The sequence below is a fragment of the Macrobrachium rosenbergii genome, chromosome 36 (genome assembly GCF_040412425.1).
Source record: "Macrobrachium rosenbergii isolate ZJJX-2024 chromosome 36, ASM4041242v1, whole genome shotgun sequence".
Taxonomy (NCBI): domain Eukaryota; kingdom Metazoa; phylum Arthropoda; class Malacostraca; order Decapoda; family Palaemonidae; genus Macrobrachium; species Macrobrachium rosenbergii.
In genome coordinates, this window is record NC_089776.1 from 13,729,512 (window position 1) to 13,746,053 (window position 16,542).

Consider the following 16,542-nt stretch of genomic DNA (forward strand, 5'->3'; position numbering starts at 1 on the left):
TAATCGGTATATAATTTATATCAAGACAGATAGAAAAGTAGCCCCTTCATTTACGGCACATTGCCTACATGATACAGTATCAGCAACTCCTTTCAATTCTGAACACCCATTTCAACTAACAACGGAACCACGAAAAGAGTCCGGATACCCAGTCATAGCAGAGGCTTCCTTTTGCCCTCCCCGATGTTGTCTATCATGAAAGTAGAACGTGTGAGTGAGTGTGTGTGTGTGTGTGTGTGTGAGTGAGTGTTCTCCATTCACAGATACAGAAAGAGAAGGTCCATTGAGCAGTTTTTGTGAAAGTGGCGGAGTTGATTGAGTAGGCGAGCGGGCCAGGTTTTGAGTTTGTCGAGAGATACCAGGATCCTGGTAGGTAGAGACGGTAGCACTCGACGGCTGGCAGCAGGCGGCAGGTGGTCCTGGTTTCTGTGGCCTTATATGGTGAGGTCACTACCAACCAAGGTCAGGCGGACCTTGCGTACGTACATTCTCTCTTTCTCCGGGCCAATAAGAGTGCACATTGACATTCACTTCGTCCGTCCGTCCGTCGCCTCTGCAAAAATATTCACTGGGGTTTTATCTCGTTCGGATCCTTTTCTTTGCCCGAGAGGAAGTGGAAATGACCTCGATGCATAAGTTTGGGGGTTAATCTGGAATCGACCGAATATCTGGTCACGTTTTATTTTGTTAAGATTTTCCTTGAAAGTGTTGCAGATGCTGTTGCTTGTTCTTCAAATATATTTATTTTGTCTTATCTCTATGCAAGGAAATCTCTCATTTGCAAGTAATTCTCGTAGGATTTAATGCACTGTATTTCCATTTTTTATCAGCAGTTTGGTTACTAGAGATTTTGCATAACATGGACAGATATTGAGCTCTTAAACGGTTGCTTCTCTTGCTAGTTAAAGTTAGATAGGTCATCCTCATTATTGCCTCTCTGAATGAAAATAAATTTAATTTTATAGATAGATAGATTGATAGCAAATAATACCAAGTACATCGCCCCAGACTCATGATGAATATACCTAACACTGTTCTTACCAACATAATTAAATAGAACAAATAGACTGTTTCAGTTTAAAGCAAACCTTTTGTCCATGTCATTACCAATAATAATAATATTTTTCCAAACAATTTTCACTTAAACATTGTCACGCTAAACATTCTAATGCAATATCTAAGCCAGAATAGAGCCGGGGTAATTCACTCGCCCAATTTCGTCTATACCCCAGAAAGAGCGAATAGAAACTCCTCCTCTTGACCTCCTCTCCATTTCGGCAGGTCCACAAGGTGATCCCTGGAAGCCTCGCGGATCGTGACGGCAGAATCCAGCGCGGAGACAGAGTCCTGTCAATCAACGGCAAGAACCTGAGGGGCGTTACGCATCGCGAGGCGTTGAACATACTCAAGGTAAGTGCAAGACCCAGGTGGTGCAACTGAAAGCATTACTGTAAGGAGTTTGCAAGGGCTCTTCGCCCCCTCCCCCCTTAGCTGCACACTTTTTAGCCCTTTTACTCTACCTCCATTCCCTCGCGTGGTGCACTGTAAGCATCACTTTAAGGGTCTTCGCAGCGTCCCTTCGGCCCCTAGCTGCAACCTCTTTCATACCTTTAACTGTACCTCCGTTCATATTCTCTTTTCCATCTGACTTTCCGCCCTCTCTAAAAGCTGTTTCTTAGTGCAGCTGCGAGGTTTTCCTCCTGTTGCAACTTTCAGACTTACTGTCTATCTGTCTTTACTCATTCTGAGACCACGAGAAAGGTGGTTAATAAATAGTTCTTTCATGTTTTGAAACTGTTTTGGGGAGCTTTCCTAGATAGTAACCCCAAGGGTGTGTTATCTAGGACTAATATTTCTTGGGGTCATTATCTTTATGATATTTACAGTTTTTTTGTTTATTTTACTGTAATCCTCAACGGGTTTGTACTAAACACGCCGCAAAGGTGGATACATAACGGGTTAAAACCCTAGGAGGTAACTGTCTAGGAAAGATCTTGTTTTTGTATCAGCAATTATAAATTGAGTTTCTTCCTAAAAGTATTTTGTTACTCCAGTTTTTCCTTTTTTTTTTTTTGGGCGGTTTCCATATATTCAGCGTCAAATTCCATATAACTACTGATGCCAGAACACTACAGTGTTCATAGTCGTAACCTTCGATCGTGCCCGGCAACCTGTGTTAAGACAAAACAGTTTTGACTGGTAGGGCAGTCATTGTCAGTGATAAAAATGGGACCAAAAGGAATTTACTGTGATAGTTATTGGAACAAGTAATCGCAACTTTCGATGCATTGAATGTCAATTAATTAACGAATAAAACAAAAACAGAAAAAAAACATTCTTTTTTTGTCTAAGTTTTGTGAAACATGCGTGTTGGAGTTTCCCCATTGCAAGTCTAAACATTAAGTCGATTCATAATTCATACATTTTTCTCGGGGGTAAGTGTGCTTGTCAGTAGATTTTAATGCATAAAGAACTAGAATGTTATTTTCCATGGTCAAAATAATTACAGTGTATATATATAAGGCGACAAAGTCACTTTATAATGTTTTGGTTATGGCTCTTTGAATTTCTTATCCGAAGTTGTCAGTGTCTTTATTTTACTTTTTTGTCCTTTTGATTTTTCCCATTATTTTATTTTTCCCATTATAAATTTTTTTTATTCTTCCAGTCACCACGTCCCGAAGTCGTACTCGTTCTGTCAAGAAGTAGATCGGTGACTCCCCAGGAATCCAGTTTAACAGAAGGAGACGGAAACTTCCACAGACCACTTATCAATCACGTTACTTCCCCGAGGCCACCTAAGATTCTTGAGTCACCTATGGACAGCAAGTCACTCTTCTCAGGTGAGTTCAAGATAAAACAAAGGTCGTTCAGCAAGTAAAGCTTCAGTTGTGCGCTATGACACTGCTTGATTTTAGAGTTGTGCACTGTGACACTGCTAGATTTCAGCTCTGAGATTAGTCAAAGAAGTTCTCTTCTTCTATTTGTGGTGAATTTTTTAAGCCTGTGGCATTCATAATAAGTGGTTAAGTTACCCTTTAGTTTTGCTGCAGGCATAGTATTTGTTTTCATGCATAGGAAGAAGAAGCTTTCGGTTATTTGTTTCTACACATTTATTGTTAAACAATGATTACATTAAGAACATCATTGCATAAAAAGATATAATTACGTTCCTACAGCCTTTGAATATTGCTTGATAGATACACTATTTGGTCACAGAAGTTGATTATCAGAATCAGAATTCACAGTTGAGGGAAGACGTGGTACGCTACGATAAGGGGACGATGTTCAGCCTACGTAGAATTTATTGGGAGGTCGGTTGTTGTGTCTTGTTCCCCGATCTGGTCGCAGTTGTAAAAGCCAGGTTCTGGTTGCTTCCTTAGTTCAGAAAGTGACTGGTCCTTGAGTTCACATGTCATGAGAATAAAATAGTCTAGGAATATATTACAAAACCGAAGGAGCTGACGTTGAAGCCTCCAGTGATAGTATCGGCAACAAGGTGCATTTCTTGTTCTTGTAGGTTTTCAGGTGGACATCTGCTAACGGCATTTCTTCAATTTTTGGTTGTACAATCTACCTTCTAGTGGTGCCCGGTGACTGGTTGGCTTAGCTGCACCTCATAACCCATCCCAGCCTTGATTTCTTCATGCCACTACAGTGGAATAGTTTGCAACTGTGCAGTGGACCACTGCCTTGGGTTTGGGCGGTTGATCTGCCCGAGGGGTGGGACAGGTTGTGGGCGATGTTGAAGTCTTTCTCAATCCTAACGGTAGGTATGGGCGAGGGCTTCCGGTACTCGTCTCGACATCGTTGATGGATAAGTCACTCCACTTAAGGGCAGGGTTCTTCTGCCAAAGTCATTGTAGGTCCACATCATCCTTCTGAGCCGATGCCATTTTTGGATATGATATCCCGATCTGGACGGTGTTGGAGTTCAGGAAAGGGTGTCTGCCACGGTACTGGAAGAGCCCTTTAAGTATCCTGACGGTGCAGGAACGTTTGGTTATCAACGATAGGTGACACTGCTGTCTTGCTGACCACTTTTGGTGAATGCATGTACCAACAGTTGGTGGTCCATCTGCACCATGAATTGTCGTCCTTTTAGCATGTGACGGATGGCTCTGTGGACTGCCGGTAATCCTCGGTTGAAAGTGGGCTACTTTTGTTCTGCTGGCGATAACTTCTTGCAGAAGAATGCCAACAGGCGACGACCATTGTCTGTGGCTTGTTGAAGTACCACACCCATCACTGTGCTACTTGCATCCGTCGTTAGGATGAGGGACCTAGGGGGTAAAGGAAGTATTAGTGTGACAGCAGAGGTGATTGCTTTTTGGCTAGCAGGAAGGCTTTATTTGTTTTCCTTACTAATTTAATTTTTTAGGTTTTCCAGGTTTTCCTTTCAAGCAGTCATATATTGGAGCCATTACTTCAGCAAAGTTGAGTATGAAACCGTGATAATTATCATTATTCCCGTGAATTCTTTGACTGCTTTGATTGTTGGTGGCTATGGGAAGTCGCTGATGGCTTGACCCCTTCGGGGCTCATAAATGGCCCAGGAATTCCATTACTGGTTTTGCCTATTGACATTTGTCCTTTCGGACTATTAAGTCCATTTTCTTTGAGCAGGACCTGCCTGATGTCTCTCTCGTGTGTTGTTCGATGTTGGGGCTGTATAAGTATGACATTCCTGTAGACAGTGCATAAGGGTAGATTACCCAGCATTTCGTCCATACGACATTGGAAGGCTGCACCTGAGTTCCAGTGGCTGAAGCAGCTGTAGTTGAAGGTGTGCTTGCCAAAGGAGGTGGATAATGGCCTTTTTTTTGCAACCATGGCTTGTTAGTATCCCCTCAGCAGGTCAATCTTCGTAAATATTTTGGCGCCCTCCCTCTGGTTTGTTATGTCGGCAGTGGGTACTTGGCACGTGGCAACTCAACAAGAAGACAGAACCTGACATCAGGTTTTGTGGTACCATGTGGAGGAGAGATGCCCAGCAGCTGGAGTCACTTTGGCTCGTTCCATGTCAGGAAGACTTGTTAGTTGTGGGAGAGATTTTCTGCGGCCAAATGTCTGAAACAGGCGTGTCCTGGGGGACCTTTGGTGACTACGTGGTGCTGTGCAGGTTTGGTCAGTTTATCCTTAAATACCTCTGGGATCTCCTGTAAGAGGCGACTTATCTCTGGTGCTGGAGTGAGTGGGGCTACGAGGGCAGGTTGTGAGATCAGCTGCTGTTTCACTACATCCACCACATATTGTGGCTCTCAGGAAGTCAGGAGCAAAGTGAACTTGTTATATCTGCTATGATGAACGTCCAGTTGTACTGCTTCCCGCTGAACAACAAATTCATGGTCCGTTTTCCCATATATTTTCAGCTGGGCTCTGCTGGCAAATTTTCAGCTGGGCTCTGCTGGCAATGGACACCTGTAGAGTGCTGGGGGTTGGCTGGCACGAATGACTTGCATATGCCAGTATTGACCAGGAACTCCATATTTGATCTTTCATCTGTGTATTCATCACAGATGAGTCTCTTGTTGCCTGTATGTGGAAAGAGAGTGGAAAGCAGGCACAGTTTCTTTCACAGGGCAACCGGTCTGCCCACTGCTGACGTTTAGCTTCTTGGATCGCTGCTGCAACCCTTTTGCACGTTTTTTGACATGCAATAGTCATTTTTAGGCTTCTTTCCCAAACCTCCAGTGGTAGAAACAAAAATGCCCTTGGGACGTGCTTCAGTTTGTTTTTCCAATTGAAACTCCGGTAGCATTGTACTGGGGCGGCTGCTGCTACAGGTGGTTGTGTAGGCTCAGTTGACTTGTGGGCCAGGAGGACAGTGTTGACCATCATCAGGAATTCGTCGAGGTTCGTGGTTGATGCCCACAGCTGTTGGGCGGGGTAAATTTGTGAGTAGGACCTCTCTCACAAGGTCCAACAGTCTCTGGGTGGCCACCTGTGTCGGGATCAAAACTAGCCTCCGCAGTTGCAGATGTGCAACAGCTGCTGATCTCCTAGGAACTTCCTTGCTTTGAGGGCAGGCAGCATGTTGAAGGACAACCTTAGTTGGTCGCTTCATACGTGATGTTGGTCTTTTGTTCGGCGAGCCATTCCGCAATTTGTTCAAAGATGTCGTCTGGCAGGAACTCTAGGAGATATTCTTGGACCTGAAGAACCAGGCCTCTGGGTTGTGAAGGGTGGCAGGTGGATGCTTGCTGCAGGCTGTTAGTAATTATAGTTCTAATGATGTCATAAATTAGCTGCTGAAAAATGTGTAAAAGATCGCTTGAATCAGGAGCGCTGGATCTGTCTCTCTTGAGAGTACTCGGTGCGTCACGTAGATTTTAATCGTTTTAAAGCAAGGATGCCCTGAGGGTCCCGGCGACTGAGCAGGACCTCACAGTAATATAGCAGGTGTTGAAGTGTCTCCTATGGTGGACATGAGGCATTGAAGTATCTCCTATGGCCAACTTTTGTTTGACCTTCGCCTTTGTAGCTGCAACAGATCCACGCTGAATGTGATGGCAGGGTGCTAGAGTTGTAGTCGCAACCAGCCTTTCTGGGAGAATATCCTGTAAAATAAAAGAACATAAGTATAGGCAAAGTTACCTGAAAATACTGCATTAATATTGAAGTCAGAAACAAGTAGGTTTAACAAAATAGGGCTTGTATGGGGGGCTAATTTTTTGTCTGTCCTCCTGAAAATCTAAAATAAATTAAGTTGTATAGGAAAACCAGCAATTCTCATTTTTGACATTTTTTTTATTTACAGATGCTGCTGCCACATTGGTTCCTCGAGGTCCCCCTCTTACCATAACCCTGATGAAAGATGGAGCTGGACTGGGTTTCTCTTTGGAAGGTGGTAAAGATTCCCCACTAGGAGACCGACCACTCACAGTAAAGAAGATATTCAGTGGTGAGTGTTTCAGTATAAGGCATTACTGAAATTTTAACAAACGAGTTCATAATAAGAAAGAATAATAGCAGCACAGATGTCATCTACTTGCAGACTAGTTGCATTTAGGGAGCTTAGACAAACTAGTTTATAAATTTAATTTACAATCACTTGGCAACATCTACAGCCAATTAGCACTGTGTGGCAAAACAGTTTTCTACCAATAAAATGTCTTTTTATAATGAAAAAAAATTTCTAACCTTTGAAAAAGTGGCAATGAAATACTTAACTTTAAAAGTTTATATATATTCCACATTTCATGCAGACACAGAAGTTTACGCCAAATGAGGAGTTACTTATTTCACGACAAATGCTTTGTATCTACAAGTAACTTTCAATCTTGTAAAGTTTCATTTGAATTGTGTCAATATGTCTAGACACTAACTGTAGTTTTGAATGAACTGTACCAAAATGTCTACAATAGTTAGTGTCTGAATGAGACCCTACCTAGCTAAAGTGTCTGAATGAGAATTACCTGTTTTCTGTAGGTTAATGCCCTTCATTGCTCTCCCACAGGTGGTGCTGCTGATAAAGGTGGAGTACTAAAAGTTGGAGACGAACTTGTCAGCGTGAATACAGTTGACGTGACTGGCATGGCCCGCATTGAGGCCTGGAACTTCTTGAAGAAACTTCCAGACGGCAACGGTTTCACTGGTGTTGAGACAGAAACTGGAAGACAGTGCATCAAAGAGTGAAGAGTAAAATCATGTATACTATATACTGTAATCAGACTATTCAGTTATTCAGTGTTTTTTTTTTCATTCCTGTTTGTTTGTTTTGTCATGAAATAACTTGCTCTTGGAGACTAATTGCTTACACACTATTTACGACTCAGCAACTGGACGTCATTTTCATAAATCGACTAACCTGAATCATTTCACAATCCCTTCGTTAAGTAATATTAGAAGTTGGGTCAATATTAATGTAATTAATGGTACACAAACCAGTGTACTCGACAAATGAGCGTATCAGTGCGCACTTCGTCAGCAGTATACTTGAAATATCTGTATGTAACTCTATATGTATAACCTAAATTTATGACCAATAACCTGTCTCCTGATTACTGAACTGTCTTGCAATGTTAGTCACGCGTTCTCCCATATAGTCTAAACTGCTGAACTACTACAAAAAATGGTGGAGGCTTGTTTGTAGGCCTATATAGACGGGAGTGTGGTGCTAAGGGGCTGTGGCATGGTAATGGTGGTGGTGTGGCCTTCTTTATCTAAGACTTCTCACAAAAAATATGATTGACTTTAAGACGAAACTCTGAAAGAGTTTTATGATGATGGAAGTTACACACAACGAGTAGGCCCCCTGAAGCTGGTGCCTGCTGTGTCTGCCAATCCTCAACTGTGATAGGCGCTGCTTGTATGTAAGGAAAATGCAATTGGGAAATGTCTTTTTATTATGTCCAATGGCACTCTGAGTCGCAATCTTTTCAGATAGTGCCACATTGCATTTGCAAGCAGTGCCATATTCTCATTTTTTCCTTTTTTATAAACTTTAATTTCAGACTGACCTGCCTACCTGCTGTGTTTGTCTTTTGTCTAATGTAGTCTAAAATCTGTCGATACTACACACACGTCTGCATAAATCACATACGATGAATATGTTTCATGTGAGGTATCTTTTTCACTTAAAGTTTTCACACATCACTCTTCATATTGATCTCTGATGTCAGTTAAAATTTTCATCATATTTCCCCCAGCCCAGAGTCACGGTAATGTCATTCTGCTTTTCATATTTCAAAGAGTGAGAAAGCGGTTTCTACACATTACTGGAGAAAACTGGAGCAGGCAGAGTGAATGACTTCAACGAAGAACTTGTTTTGTAGAGCAAAATATGATTCTTCTCCCCACACATTATTTTTCCCCCCCTCTGTCATATTTGTATCCTATCAAGCTTGCAACTGTGCAAAGATGCATTGCGTGAACCAACAATGCATTTCAGCTGATTCTCTTGTAAAATAATGTAAATATTGTTTTTATGAACCTTTATAATTATTATTGCATATTACATTTTACCATATAAATGGCTTTTATATGAAGAAGAGTTTTAGATATATCAAATACGCAGCCTGTGTATTATAACACTTGCCAGTGTTATGCTGACTTACATAGGCTTTTTATAATGTTTATTCTAGTTTATTTATATTATTGCATAGCTTTGATTACTTCGCGTGATTATACCTTCGCATATAATCACTGGAAGGATAACTGTGGTATTCATCGCTATTGTTTTTTGGGAACCTGCTTTAAATGACTTATATTTTACGGTTTTCACTCTCTCTCTCCTGAGGGGTATAAACCAATTGTTATTTTATATGCTTTATGTAAAGAATGAAATGCAATAGACTCCATTATGATGTATATAACTTTTAGTTAAAATGATTACATGTTATTTAGTTAGAGCCTCAGCTTTGTAAGGGAAGGCGGACCAAATAAAATTCATATAATTAACTTTTGAATTTTCTTATCCACAGAAAAATATATTTGGGTATTGTGTATTAAAGCTAATACTTATGGGCGGTGATTTGCATACCCTGATTCAGTTATGGTAGCAAATAAGTGGATGTATATACACTGGTAATGAAAAAATATATTTGGGTATCATGTTAACAAAGAAAGATACCTACTTGCAGGTGCTAATTTTCATTCCCAAGCCAGTAAGTTAACGTGGCTTTAAGGAAAAAACTCATGTACTATAACATTGGGTCAAAGGAAACTGATAAAAATAGTCATTTAAGTCGTGAGAATTCAATTATTGTTTTAATATTTATTACAAAAACCTAAAGATATTTGCAATGACGTTCAGAAAGTTGTCTTTTCTGTTTAAAAGCCTAATGAACGTCCACGAAATATAAATATATATTGGAATTAGTTTCAATACAGCTGTACTGTTATCAATGCAAAATTCGCCAAAACATACACACAGGTTTTTAAGCGAGTTGTTTGTGGTCAAAATTGTACTAGTTTAAAAATTGTGTATATATCAATGGTCTTAGCTAAAAACTGTGTATATAAAGCTGTATACTGTTTTGCCAAGCTGCAGTTTAAAAGTAAATTCATGGATTTTTTTCTTAAACTCAGAAATATTTTATCAACTGAGAAGATTGTCAAGAGACAAAGGCCGCAACTGCCATAGTAGCAGTTTCGGGGCCAGTGTCGAGACACTTGTTAAAACTGGGTATAATGCAATATTTTTAGCTGCTAATGATGGTGTGATTTCAAAACTGCAACATATTTCAACTGAGCTGCAATAAGGTAGTACTGAAAGTGCAAAAACTGTCAAAACACAGTTTAAAAACAGTAATTCTTGGCTGTGAAAAGTGAACTTATCCAGGATGAGCAGCAATTACAGACCTTTATGAAAATGAGCAATACCTGTAGTTTTATCATTTGGGGCAGATCTCGTTGGTAGCCTCTAATAATGAACAATGCCGTTTAATGTTAGAAAGGCCTAGAAAGGCTCATTAAAAGCAGCACCCCCGACTAAGGATTAAGATCACCTGTCTATCCAGAGCTTCTTGCATAGTCAAGAGCTTAAGGTATCTTCCGCCCCACTGCAAACAAGCCAATTTTACCAACACAAGAACGTTATAAGACCATTATGATGATCGTAAATGATATTTCAAAGTTACTGGTTATGAATGTCTGCAACACTGTAGTTTCATTGCAATACTGCAATAATCAATACAAAAAATTTGCCAAAACACGAACTCTCAGTAGTTTTTTGGAGTCAAAGTGGTCTTCTTTCAGACTGGGTGTAATGCAGTATTTTGGTTGTCAATATTAACTCTCTCAGACCGGGTATAGTGCAGTATTTTTGGTTGTTGATATTAACTATAACTATAAAATTACAATACATGGGATTTTAATTAAAATGCTGCAATCAATACTAAATTCACGAAAAACTGCAGGCAACAGTATCTAGAGATATTGGAGTAAAAACGATCTTAGTTAATTTAGCGTGTGATGCAGTATTTTTTGTCGCTAATCACAATGCTTTTAAAGACTGCAATATATCGCAGTTCGGCTATAATCCAACAATGTTGCAAATAATGCAAAATTTAACAAATCAAATATGTTATATAACCTTCGCAGTTTGTTGGTATCAAACCAGACTTTTCAAGACTGTGTTAAGCAAAAGTTTTGGATCACTAATGACGGATACTATTGCAAAATTGTTACAAATTAAGTTACAAATTAGAAGTTACTTGCAATGAATTCAGTAAATGCAAAATTCTACAAAAAATAAAAAAGACCACAGTCTTGTAACTTTATCCCAAATTTGGAATATGCCTTAAAACGGCATAAAAACAACTATGCCTGCTTCTTTTAGTGAATTATATACATCGACTGCAACTACCTTGTATTGTCACAAAATTCAAATATATTCATTTTGAAAACGTTTTTTATTACCAGTACAAAGTACTGAGTTGTACACTTTTAAATGACCTTTTTATCCCAAAAACTACAAAGGCTAGGTAGCCTGTATATCTTTTAATATTTTAAAAATATTTTGAAATGACTCAAACACTGATGCATTGCAGCAAAATAAGCTGTCACTTTGCAGTCACATTAGTCATTACAAACCTGAAATCCCGCTTATTTCTCAGTTTGGAAACAGACCACTTGGACCCCAAAAGCCTACTAAAAGATTATGGCCTGTATTGACTGATCTATACATTGTAAGCAAACATACCAAGCACTGGGGCATCTAAGGCCATTCATACCTTGGAATCTAATACTGCAAGGAGGTTGAATCGGTTGGAGATGCCACAGGTCAGTTTTCTTATGCCAATCCGTGAAGCCACCGGGACGCACCCTCCGTGTAGAGCAGAAAGGACCAAATCTTTGCCCGCCATGTGACCGTCTCAGCCTTACCTTTAAAAACACTTTCTTATTATCTTTTTATCATAAGAAAATTAAAATTCTATATCATTAACAATGAAATATATATACAAAAAAAAAAAGAATACAAGTCATAAATACAGCAATAAAGACGCGATAGAAATTATCAATTCTTCTGAGGCATTAAAGTAGGGTAGGACAGTTTTTCAGTTTGTGCACAAATTCAGCTATTTAAGTGACAATGCTATTTGAACATAGCGACAGATGACTGCTAGGAGTATGTGTGTACTTCTCACTGTCAACATCTCCTGGTAAAATCTCAAAAAAGCCATGATTCAAAATGTTTATCTTACCCACAGAAGAATTTATAGCTAGAACTGAAGGTTGCCTAACTTCCATTTTTTGAACTACTAGACGTCGTCCGTATATGAACTGATTCTAATGGTACGTAGCTTCCACGGAGTACATCTTGCATCTCATTATGCACCAAAATACTCTCGTATGTCGCAGAAAACTGACGGACTGGAGGACTGTTATTGCTTCCTCCCATGCCTCTGACTTGACTGAAAAAAAAAAGTTCTGTGAGCCTGGCTCATTTTATATATCAGAAATTTTAATTGTGGCTCAGGACAGCCAACAAAATTATCATACAAGGTAATTAAACTACGCATAGAAACTTTGAATTACCATTATTGAGTTTAAGTTCTCTGATGTACTCCTCAGCTTCAGACAAAAAATCTTTAGTTTTTATTTATTTCCCTAAAATGGCTTTTTAAAGCCAAAAGAGCATAAATTTCTCTTATTCATGACGTCAAATAGATGGTTGAAAATTGTGATGAACTTAATTGTTGCACCACATCCTCGAAATTCTCTGAGGTTATTAAAAGACAAAATTGCAGGGATTTTGCAACTGATTCACAGATTAGTTGAGCTGCTAGTTTAACATTTTTTTCTTTGACCAATCTACATGTGCATATCTAAGTTTGTTCCCTAGGTGCAAACCTTCATTACCCTGCATATTATGCAATCTTTCTATATAAATCCATTTAAATGAGTTGTTTTCTCCATCAATAAAATGTTTCCTATCACCAAACAAGTTTCTTACCAGCTTCAACATATGACAGGGATCAGAGAAGATGCAGACTGGTTGCTGAATTATTGGATGTGGGAATAAAGTTTTTAAATGATCACGGTCTAAACAGCATCCCAACTGTTTTATCATTGCAGCATTGCTTGACAGACCATCAAATGCCAGTGATATAATAGCAACCCCAGCTGAATGAAGCCTACTTAAACATTGCTGAATAAAATTTACTCGTTCACGAGAACCAAGACCTGCGATCAAGAAATATCCAACAGGCAATTTCCAGCTAGCATTTACGAGGGGTAGATAAACATATCACTAACGTTTAATTATTAAATGAAGACGTGTGCTGCTTGTTCTCTAGTACAGTTTATGTACTCTTCGCTGTTTTTATAATGAATGTGAAAAAATAATTTTCATATAGGGTTTGTCTAATTATTCAAGTGCTGGTTCTATTCACAAAGAGACCTCTCTGGTGTGGCGTTTGAAGATCTGCCCTGTTGCCAGTTTTACAAAACAACTTGACACGTGTGTAACAGGCCTTTGATTGTCTGTGTGACAAAACCTTGAAGCTATAATTTTAAGATTAAAGGGGTTGTTTTTCGTTTCCAGGTATTTTAATCTCCTTCCTATTCTCCCTTCTTAGGATTTGCCTTCAGTCCATTTCTTTTCCCCAGCCTATGCACGATAACATCTTTTTCTTATTTTTTTACAAAGATTTACTGTTCTGTGTATAGCTCATTTATAAATATTTAACATTTTCGTCTAAACAAGAAACATCATACAGTATTCACATCTAAGCAACTGCAGGGGTAAGCTGTTTGTGTAATGAATTCAAGCTCTCTCTAAGATCCCGTGCTGGCACAAGGCCACCTTAATCTAACAACAATAACTCTCTCTCTCTCTCTCTCTCTCTCTCTCTCTCTCTCTCTCTCTCTCTCTCTCTCTCTCTCTCTCTCTCTGTGTGTGTGTGTGTGTGTGTGTGTGTGTGTGTTAATAATGTTAATGAGGACATGAGAGATATCTTGGTTATTTTGTAAAATGGTGATATGGCATATGATGTTTTTGTTCTTCCAACAGAGAGAGAGAGAGAGAGAGAGAGAGAGAGAGAGAGAGAGAGAGAGAGAGAGAGAGAGAGAGAGAGAGAGAGAGAGGTCTGTTTGTATACGACTGTTTATTTTCTCACTCGTCCAACTTACTCTATGTTATGCTTTATCAGTTACTGCAAAGTACCACTCATGGACCTGCCATAGATTGAGGTAGCTCCTTTCTCCCGGGTAACAAGTGGCCAGGCATTTAGAAGGTCCTTTGTAGCTGAAAGTACCGAACAGGAACTGCAGGTTGGGGCCTGTCCCGGCCTGTCAACCTTCCCAATTTGCCTTGAGTATCTTATGAGTAGCATGTGTATGTCCTCTAGGCAGCCTTGTTAAAATTAACGCTAGTCCTCCGATCTGATGACTGTCTTCTCTTAATGGAAGGTCTAATGGCCTTCAGCTTTACATTTTACCTAATATTACGCTATCCTAGCTGGTCTGCCACTTACTAGTCATGTCACAACAGCGAAGGTTTATGAATGCTTTTCTGTATACAGCCTGTATCCTGGCGAATTTTGCATAAATTATAACATTTCTGTAACGGTACCAAATTCCAGTATGTTGCAGTTTAGCAAACATATTCGTCATCAGCAAATGAAAAATACTCTACTTACCCATTTTCAAAAATAAGTCCATTTGAACTATAAAAACTACTAAGTCCATTCGTTGCTTTTTTTTTGCGAATTTTGCAATGATTGCAACAGTCAAGCCTTCCAGTATACAGTACATTACTATTTTGCAGTCATTCATTACTACTGCAGTATGAATACTTTAAATATACCGAATATTGAAAAATAGTCTGTACTGACTCACAAGTTAACCACTGAGTTAAACTGTTACCCGTAAACAACTGGTGAGTTTATGTTTCGGTGAATTTTGCACTGATTACAACGGTGATACTTTGGCTTGTTATATACGTGTCACCCACTCCGAGGTGCTAGTACTAAACACCGTATGGTAAATGTAAAGTAGAAGGCCGCACGAAGATATCGTTTATTAACAATTTATCGAGGGGCTAGTACTAAACACGGCGTCCCAAGGAGCTTCCGCCATGTTTAGTACGAGCACCTCGGAGTAGGTGACGCGTAGATAAGCCAAGTAGCACCGATTACAACATTGCTGTATTGCAACTAAACCCCAATACATTGCAATTTCCAGTTACATTCGTCTTTAACGACCCAAAATGCTGTGAAATGTCCAGTTTGCAACTAGTCTACTCTGACAAAAAAAAACAAAGGCTCCATATAGCTTGCGTGATTTGGCAAATTTTGAACAGATGCAACAATATTGTATTAGGATCTAATTCCAATATATTACTATTCGTCATTAGCCGTCCAAAATACTGCAATTCACCCAGTTCTAAAGAAAATTACTAGAAAAAAAACTAAAACTATCGTGTTTGCTTCTGTGAAAATGTTATTGACAGTATTGCATTAATGTAATATGACTAATATAATGAAAATTTCCATCATATTCCTCACTATTCACCATAAATACTCTAATATCGAGTGCGAACAAATTAACTTTAAGTTGACCTAAGACGACTTAGTGTTTTGAGAATACTGCATTAATTGCAACAGTGCTGTACTGGACAAAAATTTAAATTTATTGCTGTTTTAAAAATATATTCGTCATTGTGTAAAATCCTACATAATTCTCAGCTCTAACATAAAGACATCACTTTGGCACCCCAAAATTATTAGACTGTTCGTTGAATGTTTTGGCGGCGTATTTTGTTTTGATTGCAACACTAGTGGATTGAATTTAAACTTGCAAATGTTGCAAGTGAATCATTAGCAAATGCTGCAAGTACTTTAGCCATTAACAACCAAAAACGATGCGTTACAATGGAGTTGGAAAAAACAAAGTCCTGATTGACCCAAAAATGACAAAGGGGGAAATTTTATTTGGGCTGCCATATTTCCGTAATACAATCTATGCCAGTATTTTGCCATTTTGTTATGCTGACTAGCAACACAAAATTCTGAATTATACAGTCAAGAAAACATCCTTTGACCATTTAAAATCACCCTAACTATATGTAGCCTCGTGTTTTGGCGAATTTCGAGCCAATTGCTCCCATCCACCAAATTGCACTACATTAAAATTGTGTAAATTCAATTCATTAGCGTTCCAAAATACTGCGTTATGCCTAACTGAAAAATAAAGTCCACGTTGACACCAAAATAAGGACTAAATTACTGCGGCATTGCTGTACTGCGATTAAATTCCTATATATCCATTTCGTTAAGATTCCAATTAAATTGCTCGAAGTCAATTGCTCGAAACATTATTTCTCGAACTATCAATTGCTCGAAAGATAGATCGCTCGAAAGCCGATATTCATTCTTTAAACCAGGATTAATAGAGTACTCTATTAATCCTGCTTTAAACAATCTCTGATAAATATTTAACCGTTAAACACCGCTGCTAAATTACATTATCTTAACCCTTAATGATTGTTTTTTTATTTAAATCTTATTTTTTATTTTGCTTTTTATTATATCTTTAACTCTGAAAACCTCGAAGCCCCAAGATGGATTAAAGTTTTATGGCGAGAGCGAAAAC

The 16,542-nt window shown here is 39.0% G+C and overlaps 1 protein-coding gene across 1 annotated transcript in view; it reads left to right on the plus strand.

Annotated features, from left to right (window-relative positions):
- LOC136856635 (uncharacterized) overlaps positions 1-9,402 on the plus strand; it is a 949,691-nt gene extending 940,289 nt beyond the window's left edge. Inside the window, 5 exon segments of the mRNA XM_067134595.1 lie at positions 1,282-1,410; positions 2,669-2,843; positions 6,761-6,904; positions 7,460-7,584; positions 7,586-9,402. Coding sequence (XP_066990696.1) covers positions 1,282-1,410; positions 2,669-2,843; positions 6,761-6,904; positions 7,460-7,584; positions 7,586-7,645 — 633 coding nt within the window. The 3' untranslated portion in view covers positions 7,646-9,402.
- The last annotated feature ends 7,140 nt before the right edge of the window (positions 9,403-16,542 follow it).